This window comes from Podarcis liolepis (assembly GCF_965112155.1).
Source record: "Podarcis liolepis genome assembly, chromosome: 15".
Classification (NCBI taxonomy): domain Eukaryota; kingdom Metazoa; phylum Chordata; class Lepidosauria; order Squamata; family Lacertidae; genus Podarcis; species Podarcis liolepis.
The window spans coordinates 37,617,059-37,631,979 of NC_139566.1; the positions used below are offsets into that span (position 1 = coordinate 37,617,059).

At 43.1% G+C, this 14,921-nt stretch overlaps 1 protein-coding gene across 50 annotated transcripts in view; it reads right to left on the reverse strand.

The window, feature by feature from the left end:
- The window catches only part of EP400 (E1A binding protein p400), a 77,847-nt gene that overhangs the window by 43,184 nt on the left and 19,742 nt on the right, over positions 1-14,921 (reverse strand). For all 50 annotated transcript variants that reach the window (XM_083476330.1, XM_083476340.1, XM_083476333.1 and 47 more), the window contains 9 exons: positions 12,823-12,963; positions 12,215-12,296; positions 11,581-11,633; positions 10,780-10,837; positions 8,155-8,244; positions 6,543-6,644; positions 4,282-4,475; positions 3,437-3,614; positions 3,165-3,301 (listed from right to left, as the gene is read on the reverse strand). In XM_083476330.1, the coding sequence (XP_083332456.1) occupies positions 3,165-3,301; positions 3,437-3,614; positions 4,282-4,475; positions 6,543-6,644; positions 8,155-8,244; positions 10,780-10,837; positions 11,581-11,633; positions 12,215-12,296; positions 12,823-12,963 (1,035 nt within the window). The remainder of the gene's footprint in view (positions 1-3,164; positions 3,302-3,436; positions 3,615-4,281; positions 4,476-6,542; positions 6,645-8,154; positions 8,245-10,779; positions 10,838-11,580; positions 11,634-12,214; positions 12,297-12,822; positions 12,964-14,921) is intronic.

Consider the following 14,921-nt stretch of genomic DNA (forward strand, 5'->3'; position numbering starts at 1 on the left):
CAAGGCTAGGAAAGACCTTTGCCAGCGCTCTTGAGGAGAGCTACTGCCAATCACAGTAATGAACTGTTACGTCTTACAGAATAAAGGCACCTTCATACGTTTGTATTGTATTTTCTTGCTAAGGCCCCTCGCGAATGTAAGGTACGCAAAAAACATCCAGATTCGGGACAAGAAATCATGCCCATCTTGCCTGCCTTCTCAAGATTCTGACTTGAGGGCAAGGAAAAGTCCTGGCTACCTCAGGGGCTAAATAATTTGTTGTTAAATAAGCTTGCAAACCCAAATCAAAATCCCTGTTGAGGTGTGCAGCTCCATGGATAAAACAAGAACATGGGAAGCTACCTTACACCAAACTGCCTTAGCAATGACAAATCTAGACAGCATCTTAAAAAGCAGAGACATCACCTTGCCAACAAAGATCCATATAGTTAAAGCTATGGTTTCCCCAGTAGTGATGTATGGAAGTGAGAGCTGGACCATCAAGAAGGCTGATCGCCAAAGAATTGATGTTTTTGAATTATGGTGCTGGAGGAGACTCTTGAGAGTCCCACGAACTGCAAGAAGATCAAATCTCTCCATTCTTAAGTAAATCAGCCCTGAGTGCTCACTGGAAGGACAGATTGTGAAACTGAGGCTCCAATACTTTGGCCACCTCATGAGAAGAGAAGACTCCCTGGAAAAGACCCTGATGTTGGGAAAGATGGAGGGCACAAGGGAACGACAGAGGACGAGATGGTTGGATAGTGTTCTCGAAGCTACCAGCATGAGTTTGACCAAACTGCAAGAGGCAGTGGAAGACAGGAGTGCCTGGCATGCTCTGGTCCATGAGGTCACAAAGAGTCGGACACGACTAAACGACTAAACAACATCAAAATCTACCTCAATCTTGTCTATACTGACACACAGGGGCTCCCAGGGGTTTTAGACCTTTGGAACCCTCCATGGAGATGCTGTGAATTGAACTCCAAGCCTTCTGCGTGCAATGGAAAAATTCTACAACTGAACTACTGACCCTTTCTCTTGGTCTAAACTACTACAGGGGATCTCCTGCAAGGAGCCAAATCCACCAATACTGAATTAAGTGCTGCTCTGAGCAACTCTAAGGAAGGTGTGGGGGGATATAAATGCAACCAATTTATTTACTTACTGCACTTATATCCCACCTTTTTCTCCAAGGATCTCATTGTTCTCCTGCTCCTCATTTAATCCACACAACAACCATGCAAGGTAGGTTAGGCTGAGAGGCAGTGCTGACCCAAAGTCACCCTGTGAGCTTCACGGCCACACCATCCATACCCACAGATTGTGGAATGTGGACTGTGGGGGCCACTAGGTGGCGCATCGGAAGATGGCTGACAATAACATCTCTCCGAACCACACGAGGTAATTTGGAGGCTATGATGGGGGTAATTAGCCTCCGTAACAACCCCCCCCAGGATTGTGGGGGGGACGGCCCTTGCCTGCTGTGCCCTATACCACCCCCGAATTTGTGGGGGTGGGGGCACTAGGCACAAAGCCCTCCTGTGGGATTTCCGGCTCTCCTAAACGCCGTCCCTGATTCGCGCCACTAGTTGCAATGATCTTTAAAAGAAACAATTTGGACAAGATTAATTGCACATGCTTCAAGGAAAAAGGGGAGTAAAGACTGCTGACAGAAGAGATCTCTGATAACAAGACAAGAATAAAATATGAGAAGATACATCAAGATACGGTATGACAAATGGGGGAGGGGGGAGAAAACCTGCCTTCCTTTTTTATGTGATTTAACAAGAATCCCCTCCCCTAATGAGTCAGAAACTAAGGACTTAAGCTGTGGATTTAAGGCTGTGTGGAGATAAACTTTCGATCCAAAGCAATGTTTCAAGATGAAGCTGGAAAGCTAAGAGTTTTGGAATGACGCAGTTAAAAATGCCGTTGCCATTTTGGGAGGCATTGTTGGAGCTCTTGGGTCTGGGAGGAGAAAGAGAGAAATAGAGTTGTTTACATATCGTGGATCAACTCCTCGGTGGGACTTAAGAGCGACAAATGCCAAAATTTATGATGGAAAGAGTGATGTTATCTACAAAGGAGATATATGGAAACCAGACTTAGTGGAGGAACGGGAAATCCACACAGGATTATTATACTTGCTATCGGCTTAAGGAGACCAACAGAAGAGATCGTAAAGGAAAAAGAGAAATTATATGAATAAGATATGATGTGGAAACACCAAGATAAGACTGGATAGAATTATGAACTTTGTTTGGACTGATTGGGACTGATTTGGACATTAACGCAGTAATAAGAAGATGATCTGAATCCCCCTTTGGATCTTGAAGTATGGGTTCCCCCAACAAAATTTAAAAATTTGGCTTTGTAATTTGGAATTTATATGATGTGATTTAATTTGATGTGATTGGCCAGTTAATAAAAATTAATTTTTTTAAAAAAAGGAATGTGGACTGTGTCTCACAACAGGAGTCAGAAGAGGCCTTCAGGTCAATGGAAGGCAGTTATCTCTGTGAGTTGGCACCATTTGCTATTCAACAGCCCAGGTCTGCCTCATCCCTCTGGTGCATGGGTAGGGAACCTGTCTCAGCCTAAGGGGCCACTTTTCCTTCTTTGCAATCCTCTGCAGGCAAATTGCATGTGGCGGGCATGGCCAGAGGCAAAAGTGGGCAACAAATGTGAATTTTTGCCTTTGTACAGCATGCTAGTTTCTACACATACTTACACACCCTTCTGTATCCTCTAGCCAGGCAAGCAAGGGGCATTATCAGATTTCAAGGAGACATTCCAGCTAAGGAAAACTACATAGTGATCCAGTTAAGGATTGAGCCCTGGGAAGGAGATCTGACCTGCGGAGATTTCCAAAGGCTAGAGGCCTGAAGGGACACATTTGTCTGCCAGGTCTGATGCTCCCCCCACTCCTCCTTTACAGGCAAAAGCCTGGAACCTGGGGTATGACATCCAACTGCCAGGGGCCAAAAGAGCCTGAAATGTACATACACTATTTCCAATATATTGCACATATGTTTTGGATTTTAATTTTTGTAAGCTACTTGCTTGCTAAGCCACAGCTGGAAGATGGGGCATAGCTATAGTGAATGAGAAATATAGGTGGAATTTTGCTCAGCCGTCAGATGTTGAATTATTTTTTAAAAAATATCTACAGAGTGCTGTACCTGTCTTTTTGTTCGAAGTTCTTGCTGGCTGCCAATGTAGAGCAGGATTTTCAACCCAGGGCACCATCGCTTCAGTTCAAGCTCCCACTTCAGTATATTACAACTCCGAACAACAATGAGATGAGGGCCCCAGTCACCTGGCAAAGGGAAGAGAAGCAGCAGGATGTAGGAGAACTGTTCACTTCTGAGGAGCCCAACGCTGGCATGAAAGCCAGCCCTGAACCATTTCCCATTTCAGTAAATAGTAGCCGCAAAGCAGAGGGCAGGCTTACCTTCATTACACGCCAGATGTGCAAAAAAGGCAATAACTTGCACCGTTTTGCCAAGCCCGGCTTCATCTGCCAAAATGCCATTGAGATTCTTCTTGTACAGCTTGGCAAGCCAGTCCAATCCGATCTTCTGGTACTCTCGAAGGGAGCCGTACAAGAGGGGAGGAGTGTTGTATTTAACCTGCAACAAAATGACATGCAGCCCCACACTTTAAAAACTTCCAAGATTCCTTCACAGGACAACCAGCAGCTTTTTACTAAAGTAGTAAAGTTTATTTCTAAAGATCTAGACAAGTTTTCCCCTTCTCAAACAGAATTAGTAGTAGTATACCGCTCTTCATCCTCAGATCTCAGAGCAGTTCACAAAGAACTTGTCCTGGATGCCGGTGGATATTTGTTTTTAAAAATATGGGGTAATTCTGTTTAGCCCACCGCCACTTTCTATCTAGCAGCATTAACCCCACCATTGCAGAATTCTTTCATAATACAAATGTTAAAGGAATTCCAGGGGCACTCAAATGGTCAATTGAACAAAAATGACACCTTCATATCAATTCTTAGGCTTCCACAGAGGAAACAGTTTTGTAAGATTGCTGAGCACTCAAACTAAAGATCACTTTTGCACTTGTAAAACTATGGATTCGGGGGTGGGGGTTGCAAGAAGAAGGCAGCAGATAGGAGCAGTTAAGACAGCAATCCTGTGCATACTTATCTGGGGGGAAAGTGTAGTTAAACATAGCAGGTCTCACTTCTGAGCCAATGAGTTTAGAATTGCACTGCAAGAATGCGGTGGGGACATCTCTACATGCAGTCAACTGTTTGCCACATATGGAACAGAAAATACTTACCGAAGTTGTGATCCGGGCGCTGCCTTTTGGCAAAAGCACTTCTGCTGCAGCCGCTACCTCTGCGATGTCCCTCCCGTGTTTCTTAGTAGGAACTGCTCTCTCAGCGCCCTTATACTGATCAATGCTAAGGAGAGAGTCGATCAGGATAACTTCCTTCTGGACACTTTCCCTTTCAGCTGTGTGGTCTTCCATCTCTGTCAAAACGATATACCAAATAATCAATTTTGCACAGGCAGAATCATCAGAGCGACACCTGAACATTAAAATATTTCTGCACATACTAGAATCCAAGACAGTGAATCCAGATGAGAATGGGATCATAAACAATAACCCAGTGACCTAGATCAGGAAAGGGTAACCTGTGGCCCTCCAGATGTTTTGGAGAGACCAACTTCCATATGCAGCTCAACTAGCACAGCCAATAGGCAAGGCTAGTGGAAGTTGGGAGCCCAAAAAGTGAGCCACAGGTTATCTACCCCGCCTGGTTTAGATGGCATTTCATCTCAGCATGCAGGCTTTCAGGAGACAGCATGAAGCCATTCCACTGTCAGGAAATATAGTGTAGAGCTGGTCTTGGATTCACTGGGTGGCCTTGAGAAAGTCAGTGTTTCTCAGACTAACCCACCTCTTACAAGTTGCTGCACTTCTAAACAAAACAGTCAAGAGAACAAAATAAAAATTAAACAGCAGAATTGTGAAAGGGTCTTTGGAAAAGGCCAGCACATTCGCACTGCCCCACCGCTGAGAAAAAAAGGAAGAAATCATGCTTTGTTAAGTAATGCAGCCTGATCCTTGGCGGCCACCAAACAAACCAAAACGCATGGGACAAATGCACACTGACTGTAGGGATCCTGTGCACATGAGTACATCCGATACCTGTTAACATGCACAACTGAGGAAATGTTGCTAATTGTTTACACATGCTTTGAATTCTCTTCTCTCCTTTGTCTTCCTCCCCTGCAACCTTCCTAACGTTAAAGCATGAGCAAATACACTGTTGGTGTATTGTAGAATCATAGAATCATAGAGTTGGAAGAGACCACAAGGGCCATCGAGTCCAACCCCCTGCCAAGCAGGAAACACCATCAGAGCACTCCTGACATATGGTTGTCAAGCCTCTGCTTAAAGACCTCCAAAGTAGGAGACTCCACCACACTCCTTGGCAGCAAATTCCACTGTCGAACAGCTCTTACTGTCAGGAAGTTCTTCCTAATGTTTAGGTGGAATCTTCTTTCTTGTAGTTTGGATCCATTGCTCCATGTCCGCTTCTCTGGAGCAGCAGAAAACAACTTTTCTCCCTCCTCTATGTGACATCCTTTTATATATTTGAACATGGCTATCATATCACCCCTTAACCTCCTCTTCTCCAGGCTAAACATGCCCAGCTCCCTTAGCCGTTCCTCATAAGGCATCGTTTCCAGGCCTTTGACCATTTTGGTTGCCCTCCTCTGGACACGTTCCAGTTTGTCAGTGTCCTTCTTGAACTGTGGTGCCCAGAACTGGACACAGTACTCCAGGTGAGGTCTGACCAGAGCAGAATACAGTGGCACTATTACCTCCCTTGATCTAGATGCTATACTCCTATTGATGCAGCCCAGAATTGCATTGGCTTTTTTAGCTGCCGCGTCACACTGTTGACTCATGTCAAGTTTGTAGTCAACCAAGACTCCTAGATCCTTTTCACATGTACTGCTCTCAAGCCAGGTGTCACCCATCTTGTATTTGTGCCTCTCATTTTTTTTGCCCAAGTGCAATACTTTACATTTCTCCCTGTTAAAATTCATCTTGTTTGTTTTTGCCCAGTTCTCTATTCTGTCAAGGTCGTTTTGAAGTGTGATCCTGTCCTCTGGGGTGTTAGCCACCCCTCCCAGTTTGGTGTCATCTGCAAATTTGATCAGGATGCCCTTGTAGCAGTTTAAGAATGAATATCCCCTTATAGTTCAAATTTACAAGGTTGCAATTAGGTGGTCTTAAACAAACTCTCATACTCAGCTTTAATTCCACCCATCATCTGCGATAAGATTATAATGCTGACAGAGCCGTTGCACGGATTCCTAGACAGAATCCTCTGAAAATTCTAAAGATCTACATCAATATGAAGTATTATTATATTAACCATCCCAAGGACACAGGATGAAGGTAGGCTACTTAAATTTAAAAGAAAAAAAACACATCTGCGGAACTGTGGATGCAAAACATTCTCCCTATAAAGGTCAGAGTAGCTCAATGGCATTTTGGAATGAAATGCCACCAAAATATACCTTCTTCACTAGTCTCTTCTTCAAGTTTTGGCTGGGGCCAGTGAAAATTCTCGGCAAAGGCACCTTCATACATCTTCACCAAATCATCCAACGACAGTTCAGCTAAATGAGATTGAAAAAGCAAAGTGTGATGCCGTTGCAGTTACTTAGCACCAAAGCAGAGCACGATGAAAACCATTTTAGACAGGACAATGCTATTTTTAAAAGGGTACTTCCTAATTAACATCCACGCAAGGCTTTCATGTTAACATCAACAGAGCGCTTTAAAAAAATGTTTCACAGATGGATGGAGCGGTGTCATTTTGGAAGCTTTTAATGTTTGATGTATTATAGTATTTTAATATTCTTTTGGAAGCCGCCCAGAGTGGCTGGGGAAGCCCAGCCAGATGGGCGGGGTATAAATAATAAATTATTTATTATTATTATTATTATTATTATTATTATTATTATTATTATTAGGAAAGTATTCGTTTCTAGAGCAGAAAAGACTTTTTTTTTTTGTCTGCATTCTCAAGCTTCAATTTAATTAAGATCACAAATGAGGTTAAATGCCCAGGCTCACCAGAGAGCAGAGTTCCCACAGACATTGGGAGGGCTGGGAGAGGAAAAAGAGGACTCATTCACAGATGCAGAGTCCGACCAGGGGGAAGGTGGTTCAGCCTCCTTCTGGATTTCTTTTTCTCAGCTACAGGGGCATTCTGAGTATGTCACACCACTCCTTCCCTATCACCTCTCTTGAGTTTTTGTTTTTTTCCAAATGGATCTCCATGCTCCTTCCACAGCTGGTCTCATAAGTGCTCAAACCAATACGGAGTAGTATGACCAAGTCTAACCAAAGGAGCATCTATGGATGATGGGAAGTGGAGGGGGAGGGTAGAGAGAAAGACTCCTGATCCGGACTAACCTCCTTCGTTACACACACAATAACTTAGCATTATGACCAAACCAGAGGCTATGGCTTGTTTCACACAAAACAAACCATAGTGATAAGTCAAGGTTTGTTCTTGGGTTGCCAGCCATGGTTTGTTTGGAGCAAAACAAACCAGAATTCACTGGTGCAGATGAAAGACTAAGCCCAGGATTGTGGTTTGTTTCTCCGCGCACTAGCAGGGAGGAATGAAACAACATAAAGATCAGCGTGTTCACAGTAAACCATTCGCTATGTGTGAACCAGACCATCATGCATTTCTTATCTGTGCCATGTTCCAACATATGAATTGGAAAGCATTTTGAACTCCAAGAGTCTAGCCTACCACCTCTCCAAATATATAAGAAGTCAACAAGAATATCAGTGATGCTAAGGCTGAAAGCGTAAACGGCGTTTCCATGTGCTGCGCTGGTTCTGGCTCGCCAGAGCAGCTTTGTCACGCTGGCCACGTGACCCGGAAGTGTCTCCGGACAGCGCTGGCCCCCGACCTCTTAAGTGAGATGGGCGCACAACCCTAGAGTCGGACACGACTCACGACTAGCCCGTACGGGCAGGGGTACCTTTACCTTTACCTAAGGCTGAAAGCAGCGTGCAAAGAGAAAGGGATATATTCTCAGGCATATATTCCAGGCATATATTCTCAGTCATTCAGTGGAAATGCTATTCAGAAGTCTTTGGACTCACCTTCCTTTGCCAAAGTGGATAGCTCACTTTGATGATTGACATTGCCTTCTTTAGCTTCCTGCTCTTCGATAGTTTCCTCTTCATCTTCAACTAAAAGACAACACAAATTCAATGTATCAAGTTGAGTGTAGGAAGCTGCATGGTGCTGGTGAAAGATTCAGCTTGTCACCTTTAGCATTACAATATATAGCCTTCCCACCCTGCCCCTGTAAAAAGAACTAAAAATCAAACATAGTGCTAAAGATGCACCCATTCATAACACATGCACCTAAGTTGCACTGCCATTAACAGGGACCAGCATCTCTTGTAGACTCCAACTCCAAGAGCTGGGGTCCCCACGGCACCCCCAGATACGTACACACACTTTACCCTTAGCACCAGCTAAGATGCTGATATTCCCTTTAAGTCTGAAACCTTTTAAAGTTTGGAACTTTTTTATTTTTAAACTTGGGCAACAACTGGACTGGCTGGAAAACAATATGTAGCCAGTGTGGTGTAGTGGTTAAGAGCGGTAGACTCGTAATCTGGGGAACCGGGTTCGCGTCTCTGCTCCTCCACATGCAGCTGCTGGGTGACCTTGGGTTAGTCACACTTCTCTGACGTCTCTCAGCGTCACTCACCTCACAGAGTGTTTGTTGTGGAGGAGGAAGGGAAAGGAGAATGTTAGCTGCTTTGAGACTCCTTCGGGTAGTGATAAAGCGGGATATCAAATCCAAACTCTTCTTCTTCTAAGCTGCCCTGCCTTCTTCCCTTCATGTATTTAAAAGGAAACGGAGAGAGTGGGGCAGCTGGAGAACTTTCCACCCTCCTGCTGAAACTCCTGGTAAAGGTGCCATTACCCAGTAAGTTTGAGAAATGGAGGCAAAAATAGGGTGTGGCTTTTCCCCTGAACTTTTGTTTGCTGCCTTTTGAGAAGGGATGCTTCCTGCTTTTTGTGTATGGCTACTTTTATTTATTTTTATTATGAATGCGGCAGTAGTGTGTATATTGTTGGTTTGTTTCAGAGGAGCTAGCTGCTGCAAAGGGAGTTGCCTGTGCTTATGTGGGGGAGCACATGTGGTATCTTGCCTGCTGAGGGGTGTCTCTCTGAGCATGACCAGTATTCCTTTAAGTGAAATGGGCACTATGTGGTGCCTATAACAGTTTCTCGTTATTTCATAATGTGCCACCAGGCCCCAAAAAGGGTGAGGACACCTGGATCAAGATTTTCACTCGAGGACCTGTTCCAGGACTTCGTGCCTTCAAAGATGTGGCAGGCAGCTACCAGACATGACATGACCTTCTTCATGGTCATATTCTACATACTACTACATCATCATCTAATTAAATTTATACACCACCCTTCAGCCAAAGATCCCAGGGCAGTTTAAAATAGAAAAACACAAAAACCACATACCATAACGACAAACAAAACAATAACACACACACATACACACACCGTTTAAAAGGCCATAGATTGTTCCACCTGTTTGAAGTGGAACGTTTCCGCCTGGCGCCTAAGAAGATGTAATGAAGGTGACAGGCAAGCCTCCTTGAGGAAAGCATTCCACAATGGGGAGCCACCACCCATTCTCTCGTGGAGAGGGCACGTGTAGAAGGACCAGAGTATAATCACAGGGTCCAGGTCAATTCATATGGGCAGAGATGGTCCTTGAGGTATTGCAGTCCTGAGCCGTTTAAGGCTTTAGAGGTCAAAACCAACACTTTGAGTTGGGCCCAGAAACTAATTGGCAGCCAGCGCAGCAGAGCCAGGATTGGAGTTATATGGTCAAACCATCTTGCCCCAGTGAGCAAACTAGCCGCTGAATTCTGCACCTCTTGAAGTTTCCAAACCAGTAATTTTGTGGCATTTAACAGATTTCTGTATTTTTAAGCTGTACTTTTCTCTCCCTTTCTTTCCACTCTAAAAATTCACTAATTCCTTTGGGTTTGGTGTGGTTTTTCCATTGTGATAGCAATTTAAATTATTCTAAGCCACCCTTGGGAACTGCATGGCTGAAAGGCAGCTATGTGAGTTCCAATCCTTTACAAAGTCAAAATGGCACCATCCATGGACAAGTGGGAGGCATTGACAGGGTCAGGGAACTCACGAGGTTTGCAGAAGTACCAACAAATCTTTAGGAAGAATACCTTGAGGTGACAATCCCCATCCCCTATAAGAGCCCAGTGAGCACTGAGCGTGCTCAGTAGCCACAGAATTCTGACTGACCTGGTGGGGAACCTAGAGATAAGGGGGATGCAATGGAGCATCGTGAACAGGAGCTTTCCACACCTCACCATTTTCTGCAGGCCCCGTCTGTTTTATCAGATTTACAGAGAAATGGGTGAGATCAGCTGAGATTAAAACAGTAGAGCTGAAAATTACTACAGTGGTACCTCAGTTTACGAACAGTCCTGTTTACAAACTATTCCGTTTACGAACTCCACAAAACCGGAAGTAGTGCTCTGGTTTGCAAACTTTACCTCGGTCTATGAATGGAAGCCGAACAGTGGAAGGGCACCGGCGGCAGGAGGCCTCATTAGAGAAAGCGTGCCTCGGTTTAAGAATGAATTTGGTTTAAGGACGGACTTAAGGAACGGATTAAGTTCGTATACCGAGGTACCACTGTATATTAAGTGACCAACCTTCATCATCTGTCAATGAAGTGCTTGCCTTTCTTTTTCTTCCAGATGCCCATGGCCCCTGAAAATACATATAAATGTTTCCAATAAATTTTAAAAGCAGCAAGGGAATTACTGGTATACATGCCAAACACACAGTAATATCTAGAGGAGACCTCTACCTAACACTTCCTGTTTGAAACAAGGGTCCCTAAGTTTAAAGTCAAAATGCAATTACTTCTTCCTGCTAATTTCATCAAAGGGAAGACAAAAGATTCCTACAACTCAGGCATATTTCCTTGTATTTGTAAGATCCAAGCCCCATCCATAAAGTGTGCCAACTTTATGCCATGACTGGCAGCTGGAAAACTAAGAGAGACATCGACATAGCTCTTGCTTCTTGCTACATTTCACTATTCCAAATAAAACTTTGTGAGGATCTTAACCAAGCTATTGAAACACATTGCTTCTATGGGTCAAGAGGACAGGAAAAAGATATATTTCTATATGGGCCTCTCTCTATAAATCAGAGTTGGAAAACCACTCACCTGCAGGCCTAATGAGGCCCACCAGGACTCCTGCAAGACTGTTTCACCTGCCCTACACTTGACACTGTATATGATCAGATGCAGGGCAGGTAAAGGTCGGGTTTGGGTGAGAAGGGTTGTGTGCAGGGCTTCCTTAGCACTGACGATCAGCTGATTGTCAGCGCTAGGGAAACAGTGTACAAGAACTGTGTCACCTGACATCCCATGGGATTTAGTTAGGGGACTCCATGATATACTTTGCTATTTGCAAAAGCCATTAACCTATAGATAATCTTACCACGTCTGTTTCTTTGTCCATAAGAATATCTTCTAAATGTCTTGCATCTTTACCTGTAAAATTGTTAGGTGTTATGTCTCTTATAAGTCACTAAACACTTCCTGCATTTATTAGCCTAACATTTATATTTCCTAGAAACAAGGGGAAAATAAATACATAAAAACAGAAAGGACCCAATGCTACGTACTCTTGCACAGTAAAGAAGAACAGGTGACTATTCGTTGAGAGACCATAGGGTTCATTGTGAACCTTTCGCAATTCGCAATGCAAATACAAGAAATATAAAATGTTAAAACAAATATAGAAGAATAAAAAACTGTCTATAACTTGCAATGTAAGGGAAACACTTAGCATTGCCTGTCCTGTAAAGTTTGTATTTAAAAATTTTTTTAACCCTTTAATAAACAAAGATTAAGGCAGCACTAGTAGGAACAGCATGGAGAGCAAGCAGATTAGGGTAGTTGTTTAGTTAAGGCATCTCCAAATGTACTGCAGAATGCAAAGGTATTTACACCATTCTCAGTATACTACCGTAGTTATCAGCGGGCATTCTATCTTTGAGCAACAACACACATCCTGCAATTTATGCAGCGGCCTTGTTTGCAGAAAGCAATCCAAAAGTAGAAATTCTTACCTCTCCTGGAATGCCGTCGCTTTAAATTTAACGCTTTTCTCCTTTTCTCTTGAAATTCAATCTGAAGCTTTATTTCCACAACCTAAAGGTGGGTATGAAATGTGACAGACAGAACCATCAGCTAACATTGAAGACCTTAAAACTATCTTAGTGGAGATAAGGCGGTTGTATCCTACAATTCAGGGCATCCGATTTTTACTTGTACTCCTCTATATACTGCAACCCTTCACACCAGCAAGGGAGCAGCTGCCAGCAGCTCACTCTGCTCCCCCCCTTCAGGAGGCAGTGAAAAAAACAACAAGATATGGAGAAGATTTAAGAGAGCCAAGGTGGTAAAAGAGACTGCCTTACTGCTAATTGCTGGAAGCCACTCAAAGAGCCTTCAAATAGGAGGTTAAAATGCTTTAAATGAAGTATTTGATATTTTAAATAATTAAACATGACGTGCAACGCAATATATACTGCATATCTACTCAGAAGTTAAGTTTCACTGGGTTCACAACAGGACTTATTTCCACGCAAGGTTTTATTTTGAAGGATTGTGGCATAAGGCTTTAAAAACCAATACCGCTTGACTGCTGAGTGGCAAAGGAAAAGGAAAGCACTACCTGCTCGATATTAGACCAGAAATACTCTATTTCTCTTGCGATCGTCGCAGCAATGCGCCTCAGCTTGTTCTGTTCTTCTTTCCTGGCCCTCTCTTCATTAAGCTTCTTTTCTTCATGGTATCGAGCCACAGTCCGGACCATCTAATAAAAATAATATCACCGGACAATGAGAAAGGATTCTTCCATGCCAATACACTTTTGTTTTTTACGGCCATTTTAGCATATGTAATTATCGAGTAGCCAGCTTCCAGGAAAACTGCTGTATTGAAGGTTAGCCTATTTGTTCATCCATTTCAGTACTGTCTGCTCCAGACTTTCCTAACCTGGTGCCCTCCAGATGTTGAGCCACAGCTCTCATCACTCCTGACCATTAGCCACAGTGACTGGGACTGATGGGAGCGCAGAGTGCAACAACATCTGGAGAGCACCAAATTGAGGAAGGCTGCTTTTCTGTGGCTGGCAGTGGCTCTCCAGGGTCCCAAGCAAAAGGTTTTCACACCACCTGCTACCCAATAAATTAAACTGGCAATGTCAGGGACTGAACCGGGAGCTTTCATGTAGACTGGGGGTGGGTTATGGGCTCCACTTTTGTGGGACTGAAAAGCAAACTGTCAAGTGAAGGCAGAAACAGGAAATTTCTGGAAAAAGAATTAGACTTTATCAAACATAAGAGGATGCGGAAAAACCAAAACTAGGTTTTCACTGTTACTTCTGAAATTGAAACAGAAACTCCCTAGCATGGAGGACACTGAGCCATCCTTGTCACTTAAGCTTTCCCAGCATTAAGAGCTTACTGCAGGCTTTGCTCTTTGTTAACAAAACAGACCACTAAAAATAAAATCAATAAATTCCAGGAGTGGCCAAGGGTAGAAGAAGTGGAAATTAGAGAGATAGTTAAAAATTTCAAATCGGGGAAAACTCCTGGGCCAGACGGTCTACCAATAGAATTATTTAAGACCTATATAGATTGGTGGGCAGAACCCTTAGCCCAATTGTTCACTCTCATAGACAAAGATGGGATCATACCTGAGATATGGTTAAGATCAATAATTATCCCAATCTTTAAAAATGGCGACCCAAAAGAACCAAGGAATTATAGACCGATAAGCTTACTATCAGTGATAGGGAAAATCTACGCTAAGCACCTTTTATCTAAACTCCTTACCTGGATGAAAAATCTAAATTTACCAGGGAAAGAACAAATAGGTTTCTCCAAAGGTTGCTCTACATTAGACCACTGCCTTATACTTATGCATTTGGTTGAAAAATACAGATCCCAAAGGCAATCTAAGATATATGCTGCTTTTGTAGATTTTCGTGGTGCATTCGACTCAATTGACCGTCCAAAGCTGTGGAGGAAACTCGCAGAATTAAAAATTGATCAGCGCTTATTGATTCTAATACAAAATCTATACTCTTCCAATGTCTGTCAAGTCAAACTTAACACCAAAGGTCACCTTTCATCAGACATCCCAAACTCGAAAGGGGTAAAACAAGGGTGTATTCTTGCCCCCTTTCTATTTAATCTATTTTTATCAGACTTGCCAGATCACCTTCAAAAAATAGAATCACATGCCCCTAAACTTAATCAGAAACCAGTTCCTCTCTTATTATACGCAGACGATGCAGTCCTACTATCATTAACGAGCTTAGGTCTGAAACGTCTTATTTCTTCTCTGATCCTTTACTGCGAATGTAATAAACTCTCTATAAATTATGAGAAGACAAAAATTTTGGTCTTCTCGAATGGTTGGAAATTAGAGAAATGGAAAATAAGAGGGCAAGAAATCCAACAAGTGAAAATCTATAGGTACCTGGGAATCTTATTCCAGAGCAATTTAGGGTGGGCAAATCATCACACAAATGCCATAAAACAGGCAAAGTGCACCTCATCAGCTGTTGCCCGTTTTTACTATCAGAAAGGTAATCAATTTATTCCTGCGGCCAATCAGATATTTCAAACAAAAGTGCAAGCCCAGATACTCTATGGAATCCCGCTATGGGTCCAAGCATATAATAGTGATTTAAAAAAGATTCACTCCAGCTTTTTGAGACGTATTCTTGGACTCCCAGCTGTGATCAAATATGAAACAATGTGT